The sequence below is a fragment of the Atractosteus spatula genome, chromosome 2 (genome assembly GCF_055471065.1).
Source record: "Atractosteus spatula isolate fAtrSpa1 chromosome 2, fAtrSpa1.hap1, whole genome shotgun sequence".
NCBI classification, from domain to species: domain Eukaryota; kingdom Metazoa; phylum Chordata; class Actinopteri; order Semionotiformes; family Lepisosteidae; genus Atractosteus; species Atractosteus spatula.
The window spans coordinates 30,616,236-30,639,704 of record NC_142707.1 but is presented as its reverse complement, the minus strand read 5'-3'; the positions used below and the strand labels follow the sequence as shown (position 1 = coordinate 30,639,704).

General features: G+C 40.5%; 1 protein-coding gene across 1 annotated transcript in view; it reads left to right on the top strand.

Annotated features, from left to right (window-relative positions):
- The window catches only part of LOC148839539 (3',5'-cyclic-AMP phosphodiesterase 7B-like), a 93,674-nt gene that overhangs the window by 60,777 nt on the left and 9,428 nt on the right, over window positions 1-23,469 (top strand). Inside the window, exons 4-11 of the mRNA XM_088933725.1 lie at window positions 11,883-12,034; window positions 12,558-12,621; window positions 13,515-13,610; window positions 15,093-15,193; window positions 15,885-16,016; window positions 16,135-16,226; window positions 19,788-19,932; window positions 21,222-21,318. Coding sequence (XP_088789851.1) covers window positions 11,883-12,034; window positions 12,558-12,621; window positions 13,515-13,610; window positions 15,093-15,193; window positions 15,885-16,016; window positions 16,135-16,226; window positions 19,788-19,932; window positions 21,222-21,318 — 879 coding nt within the window. The remainder of the gene's footprint in view (window positions 1-11,882; window positions 12,035-12,557; window positions 12,622-13,514; window positions 13,611-15,092; window positions 15,194-15,884; window positions 16,017-16,134; window positions 16,227-19,787; window positions 19,933-21,221; window positions 21,319-23,469) is intronic.

Here is a 23,469-nt window from a genome sequence, read left to right as displayed (position 1 = left end):
GGCTGCTGGCTATCTATAATATATATATATGTAGCCTGGCAAAGAATAATTAGCACAGAACACAAATATAATTTTGGGGTTCTTTATTTCTAGGTGAGTATGTGGTCTGATCTGTTCTTAGTTTAAAAAAATAAAAATAAAATAACAAAAGAAATGACATATAACAATACTTTTATATACACAAAATACGGCAGTGGTTCACGCAGCGCGTGCAGAAATAAGCCGCTCACAGGCTGCGCAGGTCACCTCTCAGCCCTCACTGAGAACGTTACAACTCTCTAGTAATTTCGGGTTCTTTTTAATGGTAACGCTGCTTCTTAGTCCCTACTGCCCATGCGCAGAACGCTGAAATCAACTGACAGGAACCACAAGCTAAGAGGTAGTGCCATCTAGTGGATTTGGCATAACAGGCCGCTATTCACCACTGGGTCACATTCTCCCCTGCTGCATAGTCAACGTCCCGGACTATCAACCCTTCACCCCCTTGACTGCCTCCCTAAAAAGGACAGCACTTAAGTTTGCTATCATTTGGGAAAAGACTTCTGGAGTTAAGGAGATCGCATTACAGACAGACTTGGGTTCATGAAAAGGATTAGTGTGCACCCCAGCATTGGCCCTACGACTTCTGCGTGGAACAGGAGTAGGTACATTTACTACACGGTCACTAGGAGAGAAGCTGGTAGTAGGCTCAGCCATAGAAGGCTCGGTGTCAGCCTCAGTCCTAACCTGCACAGCACCTGTAGATACAGGAGCGGGTTCAAACCTAAGAGGCTCAGAGAACACTTCTGATTCACTACCACAGGGATCCTCAGCACTAGCAACATCTAATGACTCAGGGAACACCTCCTGAGTTAATCTTGGAAGCGAAACCTCCTCCAACACTACAAACTCTGGCGGAGACTCTGAAAGGGTACTAACAGACGTTCCTGTGGGACCGGTTTCTAACACACCTGGGGGCTGGGACAGGGCCCACACATGGCCTTAAATTAACCCTGTGTACCCGCTTTATAGGACCACCTTCCAATGGTTCCACTGCGTGTGTCGTACCCTGCACCTCTACCACCCTATACACAGTAGGTCCCCAAGCATCCTGTATCTTATTTCTGCCCAACGGTCTGTGTCTCAGATAAACCAGCTGACCTACACTGACTGGGGGATAGAACACTTTGTCTTCTTGCAGTGCAACTCTTTCCGCAGCTTTTTGTTCTGCGTACTCTTTAGCTCGGGCATGTGCTTCGTTCAACCGTTCCTGGTGGACCACCAGCCAATCATGTCTTTTATCCAGCACCTCCTCCTGGCCCAGTAACACATCAACAGGTAAGTGAGGATGTACTCCGTACAGAAGGAAGTAAGGCGAATATCCCGTACTAGCGTGAGGTGTCACATTGTAGACATAGACTAACTCCGGCAGATGTTCTGGCCAACGGCTCTTCTTCTCAGGAGGCAACGTGCGTAAAAGGTCATGTGGGGTCCTGTTGAACCGTTCACAGTGTGGGTTTCCTTGAGGATGGAAAGGACTGGTGCGTGTTTTCTTCACTCTGTAAAGTTTACACAGCTCTGCAACTACCTGACCCTCAAAGGTTTTTCCCTGGTCACTATGCAACCTTTCAGGGCATCCAAATTTCATAAACCATTCTTTCAGGAGGACTTTCGCTGTAGTGTCTGCCTTCTGATCACGAGTCGGGAAAGCCTGTGTAAACTTGGTAAACACGTCAGTAACTACCAACACGTTCTCCCGCCCATCAGAGGCTGGCTCGAGGACCGTGTAGTCGACAGCGACAACCTCTAAAGGCCTAGTAGCTATAAATGGTTTGATGGGTGCCTGGATTTTTGGCTGTGGCATTTTGGTCAGGATACACCTTTGACACTTCTTGACCCACTGTTCCACATCATTATACATGCCCACCCAAAAGCATCTCTGTCTCAACAGATTCTGAGTGCGTTCAATTCCTTGATGACCCATCTGGTCATGTACACTTTCCAATATTTGATCTTTCATACAATCAGGCAGGAGGAGTTGGAAACATTCACCAACATGAGGATCTTCGATCACCCTGTACAATAGCCCATCACGCTCTCGCACCCGATGCCACTGTTTCAACAAAGACAAGGTAGATTTAGGCAACTTTGATCTCTCCTTATTCCCTGGTTTTCTCTGCTTATTCCAGAACATCCGGAAAGCACTGAGAGAGGGACCAGCATCTTGAAACCGACGAAGCTCCTTCTTTGTATACCCTGGGAAAGTTTGGGTGTTACTCTGTGACTTGTTCAAGTTATCACAATCCACTCCCGCTTCCAAAACACGGATCTGTCTTATTTTGCAGCATTTCATACCGGCTGCCACCAAATCTGGCTACAGGGGTGTGCCTCTGCTGACAACATTACAGATAGCCACACAATCATCATATTCGACATCATCAGGGTCAGGTTCAGGCTCCCCTGCAAATGGCTGCCTAGAGAGGGCATCAGCAGCAGTGTTGCAGCGTCCTGGGCGGTACTTTATTTCAAAATCAAAAACAGATAGCTGAGCCACCCATCTTTGCTCTATCGCACCTAGGTTTGCTGTGGAAAGATGACACAAAGGGTTGTTGTCCGTTATAACGACGAATTTAGATCCCAGGAGGTAACCTCTAAATTTTTCTGCCACAGCCCACTTAAGGGCTAGTAGTTCTAACTTCATGCTACTGTAGTTCCTATCGTTCTTTTTGGCACTGCGAAGACGCCTACTAGCATACGCGATCACCCTTTTCCTATCCCCTTGCTGTTGGGAGAGAACTGCACCTAAGCCAAGGCTACTTGCATCAGTTTCCACAATGAAAGGGCGGGTGAAGTCAGCATAGCCTAACAGCGGAGCACTGGTCAATCTATCCTTAAGCTTTTCAAAAGCACCTTGACACGCCGGGGTCCATGAACTGCTGAAAAGTTGCTTGGATCTAGTTGGATTGCCTTCTCTTAAACAGGAGTTGACTACATCGTGGAGAGGGCCAGTGATTTTGGAGAAACCCTCTATAAACCTTCTATAATAACTGCAAAAGCCTATAAATGACCGCAGCTCTTTGACTGTGCTGGGTACCTTCCACTGTCTTACTGCTGCTACCTTGTCTGGGTCCGTACCTATTCCATCTGCAGATATTTGATGGCCAAGGAACAGCACTTCTGACTGGAGGAAATGGCACTTGTCAAGCTTAACCTTCAGCCCAGTTTCCTTCAGTCGCTTCAGCACTGTCTCTAGCCTTTCTAGATGGCCACCAAAATCCGGAGAGAACACCAAGATATCATCAAGGTAGACTAGCAAGATCTGGAACACAAGGTCATGTATGGTAGCTTGCATCAATCTTTGGAACGTAGCAGGACCATTACAGACCCCAAAAGGCATCCTCAGGTACTCGTACAACCCAAAGGGGGTTGTAAATGCAGTTTTTTGTCTGTCCCTTTCATGCATAGCGACTTGATGGTAACCACTGGCTAGATCGATCGTCGAGAAGAACTTGGCACCGCAAAGTGCGTCAAAACTTTCATCAATGCGTGGTAATGGGAAAGCATCACGCTTGGTCTTTGCATTAAGCTTCCTATAATACACACACAATCTGAGGGTTCCGTCTGTTTTCATGACAAGGACTATTGGCGATGTATAAGAGCTGGTGCTCTCCTGTATCACCCCTTTCTTCAAAAGTTTGGTTATGTGCTCCCTAACCTCTTTGTACTGGTTTGGCGGAATCCTGCGATATGGCTGGTTGCATGGTCTGTCATCCACTAGGTGGATCTCATGCTGGACCTTGTTAGTATAACCAAGATCTTCATCTTCAAGGGCAAATACCTCAGCATAACTGGCTAGTAAAACACCCAACTTTGCTTGTTGTTTGGGGGTCCCACCCACATCAAGTTTATCTAGTATCTGTTGTAAACTGTTTTCCGATGGCAGTGATATCTTTTTGCTTACAGTAACTTGCTCAACACTAGCAGATACACGCTGAAAATGTACCTCACACTGCTGGATACTGTCCATCTGCTTGACTGGGGACAGAATACCTAACTTGGTTCTTGGCCTGAGCCAAACATCTTCCTGTGAGAAGTTTATGACTTGTACTTGCACCATATGACTGTGAGAGGACACAAGCATAGGCATGACAATCAGGCCACCCAGCAAAGGCACATTCAAAGGCTCTAACAGCATTTTTACATTGCTCTCTCTCATGGGTCTGAGCCTTTTAGCTAAGACAGTAGCTACTGACGTGGCAGGGACATGGACAGCGTCTCTCCCCGCTACACGTACCACAGATGACTTTTCAATTAGGCTCACTTTATGCAGCCGCTGAAACGTTTCCCTCCAATCAGAATCCAGCTCGCCACCCAGTGCAGAATCAAACTCAGCACAGACCAGCTGTCTGCATTTACTGATAATATTCATGCCTATGAGGCCTGGGACAGAGGAATGATAATCTTTTGGCTCCTTTACCACCAAAAACCCACAGTCTGATATCGTCATCCCCATCGTCTCCACATCCAATTCAAGATATCCTAAGTAAGGTATTTCTAAACCATTTGCAGCGGTTAATTTGAGCCACCCTGATATCGACAGCATGTCTTCGTACTCCCCCAATAAGTGTTCTCTGAAGAAACTCTCTGAAATAGTACTGACCTGGCTACCAGTATCTAATAGACATGACAGATTTACTCCCCCAATCATCAGGTCTACAGCAGGACATCTGCCCACAGCATGTTCCAGTAACTTTGCATGATAACAGTCAGGTTTGCTTGAGCCTATGGTTTTCCCCCGAATTGCCTGGCTCGTCACAACCGGGGGCTCTCGTTTTCCTGCACTACAGGGATATTTGATGATGGGAGGTGCTTCTGAGCACAGTTTTGCTATGTGTCCCACCTCTTTACACTTAAAGCAGATAGGCTTGCCATCCTAAACTTGGGTTTAACTTTTTGTTTGCTTGCAGTTTCATGACTGCTTCTCTCCCTCTGCATAGTGAGGTCTCTGACAGCATTAGTCAACTCCCCAATAGCTTTACCCTGCTCTACTACTACTTTAAGGACATCTTCTAAAGTGAGCGCTTTCTCTCTGTGAGCATCAATAGCAGAGCATTGTCTCAACCCATCTGTGTTACGGCTTTTAAATGCTTTGGAACTACAGGGCTTGTCTTCCAAAGTCCACATAACTGTTTCATCCCGTACGTTGATGAGGGTAGATTCCGGTTTATCTCTGATAACCTTGCGAAGTTCCCTCCGCAGAGATAAATCCCTAACCCCCTCTATGAACTGATCTCGGATAGCTTGCTTCTCATCCGACACTGCATCAGGTGATACCTTTAACACAAAGCCGAGCATGCGAGAGAGAGAATGAGAGTAATAGCAAAGATCTTCCCCCTCCCTTTGCTTACAGCCATAAAAGGCTTGCAACAGTTGGGAAACACTGTGCTTCTCCCAGAAAGCATGTCTGAGGTAACTGAATATATCACTGACCTGTCTAAATTCACCACCCATACGTAAACTTACTTCTTCTATGGCCGGACCCTTCAACAATGATAACACAAGGTCATACTGCTCAGCAGGAGTCTGTTCCCTGGCTCTGATTACTCGTTCAACTTCTTCGATAAACTCGTCAACAGAGCAACCATCTTCAGTTATATCACCACTAAAAGGCTGTACATTACATTCTCTAGGTACATACACATATGAACGTTTTGGTTCAGGACCCAGTGCAGCAATAGTGCCCATGGCTTGGTCATATTTTCTAACTAGGTCTTCTACTTGAGACCTCAAGTCATGGAGGTTGTCACCATTACCATTCTCCGTAACTACACGACCATCAACTGCTGCACTATCATCCCTGTCATCACCTGACATTTTGGGAACTGTTCACAAACACAGTCTCTGTGCAAACATCAATCTTGGAATACCACAGTTCAGCAGATGAGTCTGAAGAGACAAGAAGACGTCCTCCACTGGCCGTTGGTGTCGTCTGGTTCCCAGCACACTGGCCACTGGACCTCTGGATCTGGCCTTCTCCGTCCGTTATCAGCCTCCTTGGACAGCTGTCTTCACCACTACTGTATTTTATGCACTTCACTGCTTTACTATGAGAGTCAGAACCACCAGACTATCACAAACCCCACTCCTGGTACCAAAAGTGTGTATCCTGGCAAAGAACACAAATATAATTTTGGGGTTCTTTATTTCTAGGTGAGTATGTGGTCTGATCTGTTCTTAGTTTAAAAAAATAAAAATAAAATAACAAAAGAAATGACATAAAACAATACTTTTATATACACAAAATACGGCAGTGGTTCACGCACCGCGTGCAGAAATAAGCCGCTCACAGGCTGCGCAGGTCACCTCTCAGCCCTCACTGAGAACGTTACAACTCTCTAGTAATTTCGGGTTCTTTTTAACGGTAACTCACTGTTTCTTAGTCCCTACTGCCCATGCGCAGAACGCTGAAATCAACTGACAGGAACCGCAAGCTAAGAGGTAGCGCCATCTAGTGGATTTGGAATAACAGGCCGCTCTTCACCACTGGGTCACATATATAATATAATAAATATTATGTTTCCAGGACTTTTTGGTCCTGTGTTGCTCTACTGTGTAAACAAAACTTAGAAATAACAAGGAAAGGAAATAAACCCTTGACTTTCAACCTCAACAGTTATGATCCTAAATATGTAAAGGTTCCAGTAAAAGAATCACTATTCATCCTTTTTTGTTTGTTTGATTGCTGGTAGCTTTCTTTCCCACACTTCATCTCATTAAGTCTCTTCCTGAAGGATCACAGGGAGCGGACTGCAGTCAAATTCTGTGAACTTTTCAGTATTTTCTTTTTGTGAGTTGCAATCAAAACTGAACACTATGTGGACGTTTTGAACTGAAGTTCAGGGAGGATAACAACAAGTCAATCTCGCACACCCGCGCCTTATCCTCATCACCACCAAATTAACAAGAGAAACTGAACTTACAGTAAATGCCTCACTTCTCATCCAGCTCAAGCATCTCTCCTTTGCTCATCTCCACCTTGCAGTTATCCCTTGGTGCACTCAGTCTGAATGGGGTTCGAGCCCCTTTGTCCTATGACCAGAAGGCTATCAGTTAACCCAATGGGTTAAGCCAAACTTTTCTCACCAAGCATTCTACGCATTCACAAAAATTTAAATCCTTGAATGTTGTTGTCCCTAGGGACATGAACATAAACTCTCAGATTCTTTGTAAAGATTATCAACTTTATATTGGGTTCACAAAAAAAAAGTAAAACTGTGTTCATGGGTAGGCTGAAAATGAGTGCAGAATTTTCAGAGAACACTCAAATGGAAGAAATGGCCATATATTCAAGACAGAAATTATGAAGCACTCATATGCACAATGTTTCAAGGCTTCAGGATTTATTTCCTAACTATATTATTGTTCATATTCCCTGGGATCCTTGAATTAATAAGCTACTTGCAACAACACAAGTAAGACAGGTCAAATGGTCTCTCATCTGTAGCCTTTCCTATTAGGCGTACGTGACTTGCAGAAACAAAACTCCAACATACTATAAAAGCTCTGAACACAGTGAATGCTAAGCTCTGGCATAGATATTAGGACTATTCAGATCATTGTCAGTGCCTTATAAATCAGAATCTGAGCAACAGAGTTTAATTTAATCAGTTAAAGTCTATTTAATCACAGATGGGTTAGCTGAGATAGAACTTGATATCAAAAAGTAAACTCGTTGACAAATGTGTCTTTATCAGTATTCACCAAACATTAAAATGAAGTTTTAAAAATGTTTATAAACTAAAAAAAAGGTTTGGTAATGAACAATTAATTCACTTATTTATGATCACATTCAGGAATATTTTTGAAATGTTGTCTCAGAATTTACCTTCCTGAGAGAGTAAACAGCCAGCAAGTCCTAAAGATTAAGGCTCAAGGAAAAAACAACAAATTACAAATGAACCCGTGGATGAGAAATTCTTGTATGTTCACTCTGCTCTCACTGATTATGTTTTTATCAGTCCTAGAAAGAATACACTATTCAGGAACTCACATGGTAGTGTAATATACTAACTGGATGAATCTGGATTCTTGACAGCAGTTTCTTGGCATACTTGAGAAATTCATGACACAGAGGTACAGGAAATTTAAATTCCCTGTATTTACAGTACATACTAGTTACTTTGTTTATAGGAGCTAGGGTATTCGTTACATGTTTACAAGTAGTTGCACCATAATTTTGTAACTGATATGGTAATTACAATGTGAATGTAAATGTAAACAAATTTCAGTTTGTTTTTAATAATGTCACCCCTGGGTAAAGGAATTGATTGCATCAATAAATATCTTTAGATACTAACAGAGGCACACTTAAAAGTTTTAAGCTGCATGAAGAAAATGTTGATGTTAATGTTAAAACTTAACATTAAAGTTAAGCTAACATGCTATACAGTATACAGTATCTGATGTGTAATTAGTCTCTCGAATAGAGTGTTTGATTCTTTCTGTTTCATAAATAACTATAATGCATGTACTAATAATTAGGTGAAGGAAATGCAGTTCATTCTCTTTAGTACTTGCTCTTAGTTTCTTTGTTCCTTCCTTGCATTATATAAAATTGTGCCTACTGGTGGGTGGTTTTTCAGATCAAGAACAAACAACATTATTAAGTGTTTATAAAACAAGCTATTTATAAACAATTTAGAGAACAGATGGTGAAATGTTTGGACATTGAATGGAAAGAAATGACACTGTAAATTCTACAAATGCATGACCCCCAAATAAGCAAGATTCTTATCTTTAAAAAAATATTTGTTGATCTTCTTAAATTTTAAGTTAGCCTACTAGGAAAACATGGAAATCTATTAATTATTTAGGGGGATTTTGCTCTTGATATTGTTTGTTTAGTAGTTTAAGCATCACCATATTGTACTGGAGTTTCTTATTCTCTAAGAATATTTTCTTTTTCTTTTAAGAATTTTATTTTAATATAGCCTGCTTTAGAAACCCCCACAAAAACCCTTTTAAAGAGAAACACTGTGCACAATTTTAATTTCCATTTAAGTTTTACATAAGTAGTCTCACAATATACTGTATATGATTATTATTTGTTCAGTCTGGGAAGTGTTTGCTTTTCAACTGCATATCTTTTCCACATTAATCTGTCTGACACTTCAATGCAGAGCTGTAAAAATTCAACTTTGGCTACTGATAGCACAAATTGGTGGTTAATTTACATATAGTATAAAGTATCTCTAGTCCTCACATGACACAGCAACAAAACATAACTCAATAATGCAATAAAATTAGTCTGACAAATTCAATTGCCTCATCGGGTACAGATACTGTTTAGAGCTAGACAACGTGGCATGTAGGACTTCCAATCCTTACGAAGTGCTGGAATTTCTGAGAATTCTGCTTAGCTAAAAGGAGAGCTTAATTTCTGGGCTTGGTCCATCTGATGGCACTGATGGCACTGATGCTATGGCTAATTTTAAAAAGTTCAAGGAGTGAGAGAACATTTTACAGTACAGTGAAGAAGAGCTTTCCTTTTTGTGTCACGCTGATGTGACGAGGTGTGACAGAATGAGATGGATACAGATTTGTTAGACTCTAACAGCCTCTGCTGTTTAATTGTGCCTCTTCACTCTAAATGTCATGAAGGATCTCCAAAGTCTTTACTATGTTATAGAAAGGAAAAGGGGCTAGAAAAGAAGAAAAGTGGCTAGATGGCCTTTTCTCCTTTCTAACCTTTCTTATGTTCTTTAGAAAGTACAAACTTACAATAACAATCATATCAATACTTGATTCCATGCTGAAAAGAAGAGAAAAGGAATAAGACACAACGTTGTGTCTGTGGACCATTCTTCAGGTGTTGTAGTGTCTCTTTTCTTTTCAACATGGAATAAACTTTTACCTGTTCTTTTGTAGCCTACAGGTGCTACTTAATACTTGATTGATTCACAAGTTTCCCTATACTTACAGTATACATTATAAATGTTTCTAAACACAATAACTATTTCCTAGTATTTAATGCATTTTTTTAAATATAAACATTCTTTCATTTCTTTGTTTAATGAAAGCAAGTTAAGCAAGTTCTTTTGGTTAAAAAGTCTCTGTGAAGCTCTTTCTCCTCTTCTGTGAAAATTAATTTAAAAATGAAAATATTAAAGGTTCTCTTGTACTTAACATGCTACACAAACCTTTATAGTTTACTAACCAAATTAATTAATGATTTCATCTAAGAGAAAAGGCGCCGCTTTTGAACTTCTGGATCATAATTAGTTGAGAGTGAATCAAAAGAAAAGGGTGGTCAATCCAATGCTTCAGTGATTTTTGCACTGAAAGGTGAAAGTAAGACCATTGGTCATTTGCATTTGTATTGTGTAAAAGACATACATTAACACCACGTCAAAGGTGAATTATCCATTTCACCCTCCTGTGAGCTTTGTGTTTTCCAGAGCTGACACTGGCTGCTGAAAATCCTTTTTTATCTTTCACTGGCATAATAATAGTTTTGGTATGCCGTTTGTTTTGGAGGCCTTGTTGAAAACGTATCTATAAATACTTCCACTGTGTTCGATTAGAGGATTCTTTTAAGTGGTTCCTTTTTACTGTGACTCTTATTGTGCTGAAGATATACAGTAGGTACATTTAGTTTTCGTATTACTTTTGCACTAAGCACAAGGGTAAGTTAAAAGTCATTTTTAGCTTTAGAAAATGTAATGGTATTGAATTCATCACAGAGTTTAGCAGTAAGGAAATGCCATGTGTTCAATTACACCGGTTTGTTTTTTTGCGTTTAGGGGGTTGAAAAGATCTAACACATTCAGTAATAACTTATAAAGTTGTAAGACTTGATAATTCAGATATTTTTACACTTTAGTGTCACATACAGTGTTTCCATGCAGAAAAGCTAATTTTTTTATGAAACAAAAAGCCAAAACATGTGAGAATTATGTGTGTATGAGAGAGAGGTACTGTAATACATTCCCCTGTTATAGTGGTCAAAGGACACATATGTGACCACTCCAGAGTAAAAGTAAAATCTTAAGGAAAACATAAGGAGCTGCTTGAAGCTAAACACATGATGATTTTTCTTGCAAACAGCTTTTTTCCTGCTAAGTAGGTTTACCTCAGCTGACTCATTCCTATGGTTGTTGAAAATGCTTCATGTGTTTAGCTTCAAGCAGCTCCTTTTCTTTTGATTATATGGGTTTTTGGGGTTCTGAAATGTGTTATACACTTTTCTAAGAAACAACATCTCGTGCATCATTCAGTAATGAAATATACAATGTACTAAGGATTCTTTAAACTCTGAACTGAATTAAATCAAATGCTAAGTCAACAGGCATCCAAAGACCTAATCAAAGACCTAATTCAATTGTGTTGCCCAATAATAAGGAAAAACAGCGGCTCAGTGGTTAGCATTGTTGTCTCACAAAACTCGGGCCCTGGGTTCGATCACGGACCTGGAGTACTTTCTGTGTGGAGTCTGTATGTTCTTGTGGGCTTCTTCTGGGTGCTCTGGTTTCCTCCCGCAATCCATAAACATACTTTTAGGTTAATTGCTTCTGAGAAAATGGGTCCTGGTGTGAGTACTATATGTGAGGGTGTGTCTGTCTGCTCTGTGATGGACTGGTGTCCTGTCCGAGGTGTATCCTTTCTTGTGCCAAATGCTTGGCGTGATAGACTCCGGCTCCCCTACAACCCTGAGTGGGAAGACACAAGTGTCCAATAATAATTGATTAGTACATTTTTACATTTGACTTTAACGTGCTTTTATCAAAGAAAGACAAATATTATTTACAAGATGTGGCTTTACTTACTGATTTGAAAAGTAGCACATTATAATAAATATCCATCCATGCAATTTTTTAATATGTGTTCCATTATGTTTCTTGCAGCTACAGCACACTCAGGTGAAATTGGCACAAAGAAAAAAGTGAAAAGACTCTTGAGTTTTCAGAGATATTTTCATGCTTCCAGACTGTTGCGTGGAATTATACCACAGACTTCTCTGCATCTTTTGGACGAAGACTATCTGGGACAAGCCGCGGTGAGCAAGCGCTAAATGCTTGTGTGATTGTGAAAGTTTAACTCTTCTGCAATTGAAAGATTTATCCACTTTGTTTGGGAGATTTTGTAGAACATTAGTTACATAACCTTAGCTACATAATACAGGAACTTATCATCAGACATCTCACTTAGGAAATTGCTGTAAAAACCTAGTAACGGTGAATCTTGTTTTATTTTTGCCCTATATGAAATTTAATGTTAAAAACTGTTACTTCCCTGAAAAAGCACTTTCAGTGTACTAAAAATTTTATATTCAGTGTTATTTTTAATAAAAAACAAGAATGCTCTTGCATTTTAACAAAGCTAAGGTTAATGAATCCACTTAATGATTTGCAATGTTACATCTACATACATATTATGTTGATATTGCAAGAATGATGTATTATTTATTTTCTTTGCAGTTAGTATGAGCATCCTAATTTGTGCTCATTACAAAAAGTATTTCTTAAGGGTAACATTCTAATTTATTCTAAAATCTACACATGCTTTTTTGTTCCCTCCAGCACATGTTGTCAAAAGTTGGAACATGGAATTTCGACATTTTCCTGTTTGATCGACTTACCAACGGTAAAGAAAATCACTGCATGAATAAGTTAGTGAGAGGCTTGGATCCTTTGATTTACCACAGAAATCAATGAAGATCAGGGTTCAGTAATGTTGAAGATGTCATGTTAGAGTATGAAAATGAAGCTGCATTTGTTTTATTTGTAAAAAAAAAGCTTTAAAACAGACAGGGAAGAACTAGGAAACATTTAGCAATGCAAAGAATAAAATGTCATATATTAAGAATAAAGCACAACTAATGATAAACTACAGTGTAACTGCAAAGATTTTCATAATATTTTTTTCAGTAGTTAATTCAATGCATCAAAGTGAATATTATTTAACTATTATTTAACTTGGACCAAAGAATTCCATATTCCAGAGACCCTTATCAAATGATGTGGCTACAATTTAGATTGTTTTTGTTTGGTTTAATCTTTTTTAAAACTCCAATTAGGTTGTTTCCTGGGAGATACTATTCATGTTTTGCTTCATAGTAAGGTTTAGGAATTACTGTAGTTCCACACATCCCTAAACACCTAAATGTAGATCCTTGTCTTGAATGTTCTTGCACATTTGTGTTCTGTGTAAACATTCAGTTTGTCATTTCACTTTAGATTTATGAAACATGTATTGTAATCAAAATATCACTGATGTGTACTTATCCTTTTAAAGATCAATTGTCAAGTGATTGTATATCTTTAACATAAACACATCTGTTGTACTGTAGAATGGACATTAATTGTCCCTTATGTGTTCTATAATTAGCCAATAGCTTCTCACTATTTTCTTTTTTTATCTGTTTTGATACCTAGAGGCTTCACTGTTTATGTCTGTATGTTGGTACTTTTAATTCACTATAATAAATTCAACAGGAGCTTATGTATTAAATTATCTGGAACCTATTGTCTTTGCAGGTAACAGTTTGGTAACACTTTTGTGCCACCTCTTCAACAGCCATGGACTTATCCATCATTTTCAACTAGATATGGTCAAACTGTACAGGTTTTTAGGTATGTGGTCAACTTATAAAATATCACTCTTTAAAAATGTAAGGGTAATATGGTACTTCAATACATTAATTTTAAGGTATCTGTCTTTAAGATTTATTAGAAAAAGATCGTTGTCCTTGTGTCAGTTATGAAGACAGTTGCAAAAGGCTCCAATTATTGAAGTTTGAACGTTCCTGATAAATTCATGTGTTTGAGTTTATATTTCAATTTGTTTAATTGATTAATACATGTCTTTACTATGTTATAACCACATTGTAGTCTGCCAGATCACTTAAGGTCCCACACACACACTTTGGCTAGTAAGGTGGTGTTTTAAGATAACTGTGATTTGGAGAGGGACAGATATGTCCCTGCTAGTGAACTAAAAACATGAATCTAAGAGACGGAAGCAAAGCCAGTTTGCCCCCCCCCAAGATGGATAAAAGTCTGAGATGACCCTGCTTGTACAGCTTGTTTGCTGTAAATTATGAAAATGTATTAAATAAACAATTTTAGCACTACATAACCTAAGAAAGTGTCCTTAGACATGGCCCTCCGGCAGCCCTGCCACTTCATGATGTAGTTAATTTATTCCAACATTGATATCCATTACTAAGTCATTTGTTCCACAAGTTGTTTCTCATCTGTAGTAGAATAACTTTAGAATACACAGCTAGCCCTACAGCCTTGTTTCATATTTAGCAGTTTGCACACATTCTGTGTCCTAGTACTGATTGTGATAATCCTGTGTTCTAAATGTGGGAAAAAAAAACACTTTCTATGCCCTCTCAGCTAGTGGCCTTACAAAAATGAATGCTTTCTTTGTCATAATATGCATTTTAGAGCATTTTAGGTTATACTTAAACAAAGTCACCAAACCCACTATCAACAATTTCATTACAGAAAGAATTATTCCACTGGGAATTGATTACTGGGCAGAATCAGTTCAAAACAATCAGAAAACATGAGCTGATGTATAAAAAATATTGTTACTGTGCAGTTTCCAATTTTTCAGTTTTTACATTTCATATACTGTATTAACTGCACATGAGCTAAATGTATAAGCTTTAAAGATGTATCTCAAAAGAGAATGCTTCAGTGATGCTCAGAGCTATTTAACAGTTGTTATCAAGAATGGCATAACTTTTAAATATAGCTAATTTCACATGACATCTCTCTTCCATTGACCTTCAAGAGAAAAAGGGAGTTCAGACTGAAAAGAGCGTCAGCAGCAGATGACTAATTTGTATCAATGCCTGATTACCCTTCACTTCGCCAGTCAGGTCACAATCAATGCGGAATACAAAACAGGACACCCTGTCAACCATAAATATGAATCCTTTGATCATTATAAGTCAAGGAAATGTTTCTGACTGGTAAAGGAGCTAGGAGCTTTGCATTCGGAGAGGCCTTTTGTGTCTAACATTTTGACATTCATTTGGATAGTTTATATCTCCGTGCAGATAAACAATGCTTATAGCCTTTTTTCTTATTTCTGAGCAGTGATGGTGCAGGAAGATTACCATAGCCAAAATCCGTACCACAATGCCGTTCACGCGGCCGATGTCACTCAAGCCATGCATTGCTATCTAAAGGAGCCCAAGGTAAGAATGTCAACAGTTCCTCCAAAGGCTGAAGGTTAGCATGATGACAAGAGGGATCCCTTTTTGATGCCTGCCTGTCTGACTGATGGCTTAAATAGCTGACCTTGACTTAGAAGCTGACAGTTGCAGACCTGTCTACCACTCTTAGATGTGTTTACAGCCTCAGACTGTGGAAAATAATTTACCAAGTGCCTTCTGGTTGCCTATTTAACATAAAAGGGTGGGGGGCAACCCTTGATTTTGAGGTAAACTGAATCCCACTGATGTAAGCTTCAAACGAGCCAGAGGAATGGTATGTTCTCCTGTCGTTTCCTGTATTCCAAGCCAGTGATATACATTTAATTTGGTTTGAGAAGGAATCAGTCGCTGCTTTAAGCAAAGACCAGTTAATCCGTACAGTACAAGCAACAGAAATAGATTAGGAACTACAGTATGTACTGTTTTTAAAATTTAACTTTACTACAATATTTTTCCCCTAACATGGTCAGAGAGAAAAGGTTGCTAAAGCACATACTATCCTACGTGATTTCGTTCTACCTGTCCTGCAAAACTGTAGCCTATACTGTGGCATTGACCTAGTAAGGGCAGCAAGATTTACTGCTCTGAGTTCAGAGGTTCAGCAAGATTTGCTAAAGCATAGGATCAAGTGAATAAAGATTGGTGACCCAGCATCATCTCACACGTGTTCAAGCTTTCTAGGTATCTCACTCCCTTGGATATCTTTCTGGGGCTGATGGCAGCTGCTGCTCATGACGTAGATCATCCAGGAGTAAATCAGCCATTTCTGATCAAAACAAAACATCACCTTGCTAGTTTGTACCAGGTACGTTTGGCATTTGCAAGTGGCCCCTAATTTAGTCTGGTAAGTTATTAGTGTGTCTTGGTTAACATTTGATAGAACTTACAGAAGAAGAAGATTCTTGCTGTGTTTTGCCTTTCAGAATGTGTCTGTTTTGGAGAACCATCACTGGAGGTCCACAGTGGGTATGCTCAGAGAGTCAGGGCTCCTTTCCCACCTGCCAATGGAGACGACGTGAGTACTGTTCATGACAATCTCTTTGACACTCTTTCTAGCATGAAATCAATGATTATACTTCAATGTTTAATGGAAATCTAGCAGCTGCAAAAGGGCGCTTGTGTTTCAATGCTATCGACAGAACTCTGGGACAGTAGCCAGCTCCACACTTCTGTATAGACTGGCTGTTTTCCAAAAGCCAGCAAAACAAACACAAACCTCTCAGAATACAAGGCAACATTGATTTCTCCATTCTGCAGTGCCAATTAGAGGTTTGCAGTAGTCTCTGCTGTGCTAACATCTGTTGTTGGGGACACATTAAATTTGTTTTGCCTGTACCACAGAACTGTGTCATTTGGATTTGAAGCAGGTTTGCCAACAATGTTAATGACAGGATTTGCCAGTTGAATTCCAAGCCTCAACTGCAGCAAACGTTAAACCACAGAAGAAAACATAAAGTGAATTTTGTTTTTTTTTCATTCTTCTTATTTTGTAGTTTTTCAATTTTTTATTGTCAGAAAATAATTTCAGTTTTACTATGATTATTTAGTTTTACAATGGCAGGGAGTATTGAAATACTGGAAGTTGTCCCTCAGCAAAAGATAAACAAGTGGATCTTGTCATCATGTTACAACTAATATTAGTCACAAAACCAATTAAAATATGTTGACCCCATAATAGGCATCTCACTTTAATCCAATTTAATCATAATGTTTGTCCACCAAGGCATGGGCATTTAGGATGCAGACACACTGAGCCTTGGGTGGTTATATTGGTGATAAAATGCACAGAATGTCCCATTGGATGTTCCTTTATGAATATAAAGGCTTTCCCCTAGGTGGCGTGTTTTGTAATGCTGTTCCTGCCAAAAAGCTCCCTTCATGTAATGTGTCACTTCCTCTCCAGAACATCTATATAAAGGGGTACCCCTTCACTTGCTTGTTGCTGAACCATGGGATTTCCATTACTGTTCATCTGTGCTCAGCACCTGCTGTGTCGTAGGTTCTTTATGTTCTGTTTGATTTACATACCGAGTCTACCGATAATGAGTTCTGCTAAGACCATAAACCTTCCAGGAACACACATAAACTCCTAGTTTCTGCATCATTCTGGGGAGAGGGAAGTCATCAGCTTCAGTTTCTTGAGAGGGGTTGACCTCTAGAATAGATGGACATCAGCAATGATCTTCAGGTGGCTCAGTATATCAGCATCAATACAACAGAGCTCCGCACAGAGTGCCCGTATGAACACACTGAACAATGAAAGACTGTGTTGATGTCACACTGCATAGAACTTGAGAATAAACAACAGTTTCCTCAGTGACAACCAATGTTAGTCGGTAAAAAGTCGGACACTTACTGTACACAACGAATGGAAAGCCAAAAAAGACTCCTTTTTCTTACAACATCTCCACCAGTGAACAGCAAGCAGAAGAGCTCTGCCTTTGTGGGTTTGATAGAGCATGGGATGCACATTCTGACAGGCCATCATCCAGAGTGGCTGTAAGAGCCCACAGCTGTAGGGAGTTAGTGGTTTAATGAGCTACAGATGTGGGCAATGTGACTCATATGGCCTGCCTGCTCCTCTGCAAGACTTGCAGTCTCTCTCCTGTGCAGATATTACAGAGAGAAGGAAGATCTATTTCTCCCCAGAGCTGTGTCGGTGTAGGATTCTCTCATCCAGATGCTAGTGCGGTACGCTTCTGAGGTTGTGTTTGTCAGTGCACACACCTGGCACGTGACCTGGGTGGCCCTGAGCTACTGAAGTGCAGGCATATATGAGAAGCGGGTGGTGTGTGGCTGCAGTGCCTAAGACGCTGCTCGCCTGTGAATGCCACAGAAGCAGTGATTTACTGCTGGAAAGAATCCTTGCCATCCATCGGTGATTGTGAGAGACATCTATTCAGCAGGAGGATTGTGGCTGCATTACACCTGTAAGGTGGCAGGGCTTGACAGCGAGGTGCTGTGGTCAGTGCACACCCGTCTGAGTGAATGGTGTGAGAGAAGGAGGCTGCAGGGACCCAGAAGGGGTCTAAGCTCTTAATGACAGCCTGAGCTTCCAAAGGTTTTCCAATGGAACAGGGCCATCAGACTGCAAGACTCTCCTGTCATCACAGTGTGTCCGAGAGACAGACTGGACAGACATGGGAATGAGGTGTCGGCAGCTACTAGTTGAATGGTGAATCTTTTGAAAAGGAAATAGTAAGTGAAAAATATGGGGGGGGGGGGGGCTGATGAATTAATACAGAGGATGGGAGAACAAGGTTTCTGCCCGCAATGATCTTACCCAGATCTTACCCAGTGTGGTGGACAAGTGTCTGTGCCTCGGTTGCTTTTCTGATGGATGGTCCAAATTCAGAGACCTGTTTGCACCTGGTGGAGCAGAGCAAAGCTGGTAGGAGACAACATCTGGGGGAAATAGCATAATTCTGGCCGGGAAATCCAAGCAAGCTACACAGGAACAATACCTGCCTGGGGTCAAAGGCCTGTTTGAAGTAAAAGTCCAAGAAGCCAGCAAGCCCAGTGCAGATCACAAACTGGCAGATCCAGAAAACCCTCCAGTCTTGGGGTCTAGCCAAAAAGGTTCACCAAAGGCTACTTGATGAAAGCACCAGGACTCAGCCTTGGGTAAGCATGGAGTTCACACTGGGATGAAGAAACAGGACTCAAATGAAACAGATGAATACAAGTGTTGCGGCCAACATATGAGCTAACCCTCAAAATTGATGCTGAATGTGTTCATTGTGGAAGACATTACTATCATGTCCACTGACTGCATTTTCATTATTTCACTACTGACTGCATTGCTTATTGTGAGGTGGAGAGCAAAAGGGGTTTCAGTGGAGAAAACCCAGAAGGCTGAAGCAGATCTGTGGAAACATAATAAGAGAAGGCTAGGGAACAGAAACCAGCAGGAAGAAATTTCTGCCAGTACTTTTGAATGCAGCGGAAGGCATGAGTTGCAATGTGTTTGCTCCTAGTATAATGACCTATCAGACTGAGAAACAGGAGTGCACACCACAAGCACTCGCGTTTGCACAGACCAGTGGACCCATCATTCTGTAGGCAGTCAGACAGCACGTCCTGAATTTTTGGAGGAGCTGCAGTTGTGCCTGGAGCAAGCCCACCTCTTTACCTGGGAGCATATCTAGGATGCTGGTGTAAAATGGAGACGACACTATGACCTTCACGTCTTCAGGCAAATGTTCTTCAGAATGCAGTTTTGTATCACATTATATTAAAATACCTGTCATAGGAGGATGTTTAAATGCTTTTAGCAAAACTTCTCAGGTTTCAAGGTGAACAACTTCAAGGGCAGGATTTCAATATTGTGAAAACATACTAGTACATAAAGATTAAGTGATGTGTGCATCACATTATTAAAAATCAAGGGCAAATGAATAAAAGGAATGTCATATTCTTGGGTGTAAACCTGTTTTCAAAAGTGTTCTAAGGAGCCAGCATGTGTCTGCAATAGCCAGAGCTGCTGATCAAAATGCAGCTGAAATTAGCTCACCATAGACATTGTTAACAGAAGGTTGTTAACAACACTTTCAATTAACATAATGTTTTTCCTCAGGCAGGACATTGAACAGCAGTTGGGCTCACTCATTCTGGCGACAGACATCAGTCGACAGAACGAGTTTCTTGGTCACTTTAAATCTCATCTGGACAGCAATGATTTGAGTCTGGAGGATGCAGAACACAGACACTTCATGTTGCAGGTTTGTAATTCATTACAAACCGTTGGCATAATTATTTAGAACATGATAAACACGTTTAAAATAAGATGAGCCTGTCAGTTAGGTTATGGAAAACTGTCTGACACTTTCTTAAACTGGTTTTGTTATGAGGACTCATGGAGGTGCAGTGGTTAGCATTGCTGCCTCGCAACACTACGGGCCCTGGGGTCAATTCTTAACCTGGGGTACTAGTTGCGTGGAGTTTGTATGTTCTCCTCATGTTCACATGGGTTTCCTCCAGGTGCACTGGATTTTTCCCACAGTCCAAAGACACACTGGTAGGTTAATTGACTTCTGGGAAAACTTGTTCTGGTGTGAGTGTGTGCAGGTTTGTGTCTGTGCCCTGCTAGGGACTGGCATTCCATCCAGCGTGTACACTGCCTGGAGCCCATTGCTTGAGGTTTCAGCTCCCTCACGAGCCAAAATTGTAAAAAAAGTGAAAAAGTGGTTAGAAAATGGATGGATAGATGTTATGCTGTTGTGGCCAATGCAACTCGTCAACTGCTGGGATTCAATCACCACCTCTCAATCACCTCCCAGCTCTGAGCAACACAGCACATCCTCCCAACAATGTTGAACTCAGCTACATCAAAAGGCCACCCTCCCGTCACACGGATTCAAAACTATCAAGTTATCCAGGGAATTTCATCACTTTAAGAGGATCAAGAATAAGCCCTGCTTCGCCCTGCCAGTTTTTCACATTGATAGAAATGTTGTTAGAGGAGCAAATATTGACAGGGTAACTTGACTTTGATCAGTAAAGGCTGGTATTGGAAAACAAACAAAAGCTTACTTTTCATATTACTCCCGGGGTGCATTTCACAGATATAAGGGAATGCCAAGCCATTTCAAAAGACCAAAAAACTTGCATGAGAAAAGAAAATGTAATAAAAATTAATATACTTATACATACCAAAAAAGTCTGGCAATATTGAAAATCTATAAAAAGTGATTTCCAATCAAATTTAAAGAGGGATTCACCTTTTAACTGAGGTTCATAAATTTTATCCCATTAATTCAAGTTTTTTCAGGAAAAGCACAGATAAATATGCAAAATGTACTGTAAAATGTAAATATAAATAAGAATAATGGGTAACAGGCAAAATGTACCCTCATCCAAACAGAGAGAAGCCTAAGAGACAAAAGGCAGTACCTTTTTGAAATAGTACTGCAGTACTTGTTCTGTGTTGAAATTGAAGATGGTTTCCTCCTATGAAATTGGTAGACCCCTACATTTTCATAATGCTCTATATGATTCTGTTGATTTTCAGATTGCTCTCAAGTGCGCTGACATTTGCAACCCCTGCCGGGTGTGGGAGATGAGCAAGCAGTGGAGTGAGAGGGTCTGTGAGGAGTTCTACAGACAAGGTCAGCATCCAAGTATGGGGCTGCAGCTACTGTACATGTTCTTACAACCACACACCACACACACAAGTGAGGTGTTATAGGATTCCCAGTGTCATAAAAGGCACTGTTTCTGGACTGCGTCAATTTTTTGCTGTTTACTTTTGTTTTTCTGGCTCAGAAATGCCAGTGGGTGCCACTGGTCTGACTTTCCTGTCTGTATAGATGGTAGTGAGGTGCAAGGACAGGAAATAGGCTGATAAACAGGAAGACCACACTTCCTTAAAGACAGTGGACTGGTCACGTACCACACAAACGTGGGCATTTCTGAACAGACTGCCTTTGTTAATAAGCTGTATAACAGATGAGCTATTATTCTTATACACAAAATTATGTGTTTTGAGACAAATCTATTTCATATTCTTGTTTTAATGCCAAACTATTCACAGGTGTCACTACATCATATGCAAACTCTGGACAACCAAAAACAAACATTCTAGTACAAGTTTGTCAATTAGAACACCGTGCTACATCAGATTGATTTAAATTTCTTTATTCTCAATCGTAGTTTTTCACTGACATTTTTCAGCATCTAAGAGCTACACATGTACCTCAGCTAAAGGCTAACATTTTTATGAAGAATTCAGTTGCATCTATATCCTTATTTGCCTTTATTTGCACAAATCTGGAAAGGTACAGGAAGTCTATTTATCTTGTGTAGTTTAGCTTGAATGACACTAAGTAAATAACAAGTAAAGGTTTTTTCAATCTTTTTCCATTTCTCATGGAACACACAGGGGACTCCATCCATCTTCTAGCCCTGGACAGGAGGCTGTCCAATGCAAGCACACAAAAACAATCACACGCTCAAACCGGGGCCAAATTTCCCAGAAGCCAATTAACCTAACAGTATGTCTTTGGATTGTGGGAGGAAACCAGAGCACCCAGAGGAAACACTGGGAGAGCATGCAGACTCTATACAGATAGTGCTCCAGGTCCAGAATTGAATCCAGGAAACTTTTGAGTTCCCATGAATTGCGACGTGATGCAGCCCTTCCTGCTTACTAGTAACCATAATGAATAATAATAATAATAATAATAATAATAAAAAACTTTATTTTATATAGAGCCTTTAAAGGTGGCTTCTCAAAGCGCTTTGCAGAATGATAACAACAATAAATAAAAAGAATACACAATTACAATAAAACACAATTACAATATACAGAGGAGACCATGGATGGTGGTACTAAGAAAAGCAGAGGGGTGAAGAATAAGTTAAATAAAGGCTCTTCTAAAGAAGAAGGTTTTGAGTCTGGATTTGAAGGAGTTTAGAGAAGGTGACTCTCTGATATCCTTGGGAAGAGAGTTCCAGAGCTTGGGGCGTAACAGGAGAAGGCCCTGTCACCCATACAATGTAGATGGGCTTGGGGGATGGTTAGGAGACCAGAATTCTGGCTGCCGAAGTTTGGACATACTGCAGTTTGTTCAATGTAGATTTATCCCAGCGAGTAGAGCATTACAGTAGTCAATTTGGGAGAACACAAATGTGTTGATGAGCTTTTCAGCCACAGTTAGTGATAGCATAGGGCGTAGTCTAGCGATATTTCTGAGGTGAAAAAAAGATGTTTTGACAATATGCTGCACATTTGGGTTGAATGTTAAGCCAGAATCGAATATAACCCCAAGGTTTTTCAACTTAGGCTGAAGCTCAAGTACAGAACCATCTACAGATAGGGTTACAGGATTGGCTTTTTGGCATGATTCACTGACACGCAGCAGCAATAAAGTCTGCAGACTAAACACTACCGTATCTTTTCAGACCTCTTATTTGTGTTTATAATATCCTTGCTAGATTTAATGTATGGCCTTTTGTGTAATTATCTTTAGAATTAAGCTGTTTAGTGACAGGTGCATGTTGAAAAAGAACTCTTCAAAATGTTCATCATTCAATAATACTGTCATTCAGGTGCACGGTTTTTGGCTCACACTCCTTGATGCAGGAATTTTCCCCCGTGGAACAGGTCTAGCTGGTCCCCCCTCTCCACAAGAAGGGGCTGTCGCCTCCTTGATAAACTCTCGGAGGTCTTGAACAGAGCGGAGACGAGAATGAGGGTTAGGTGTGTAGCGCTGCATCATCCCAGCTGACTCGAGGAATAGAGGGACCTGGGCTTCAAC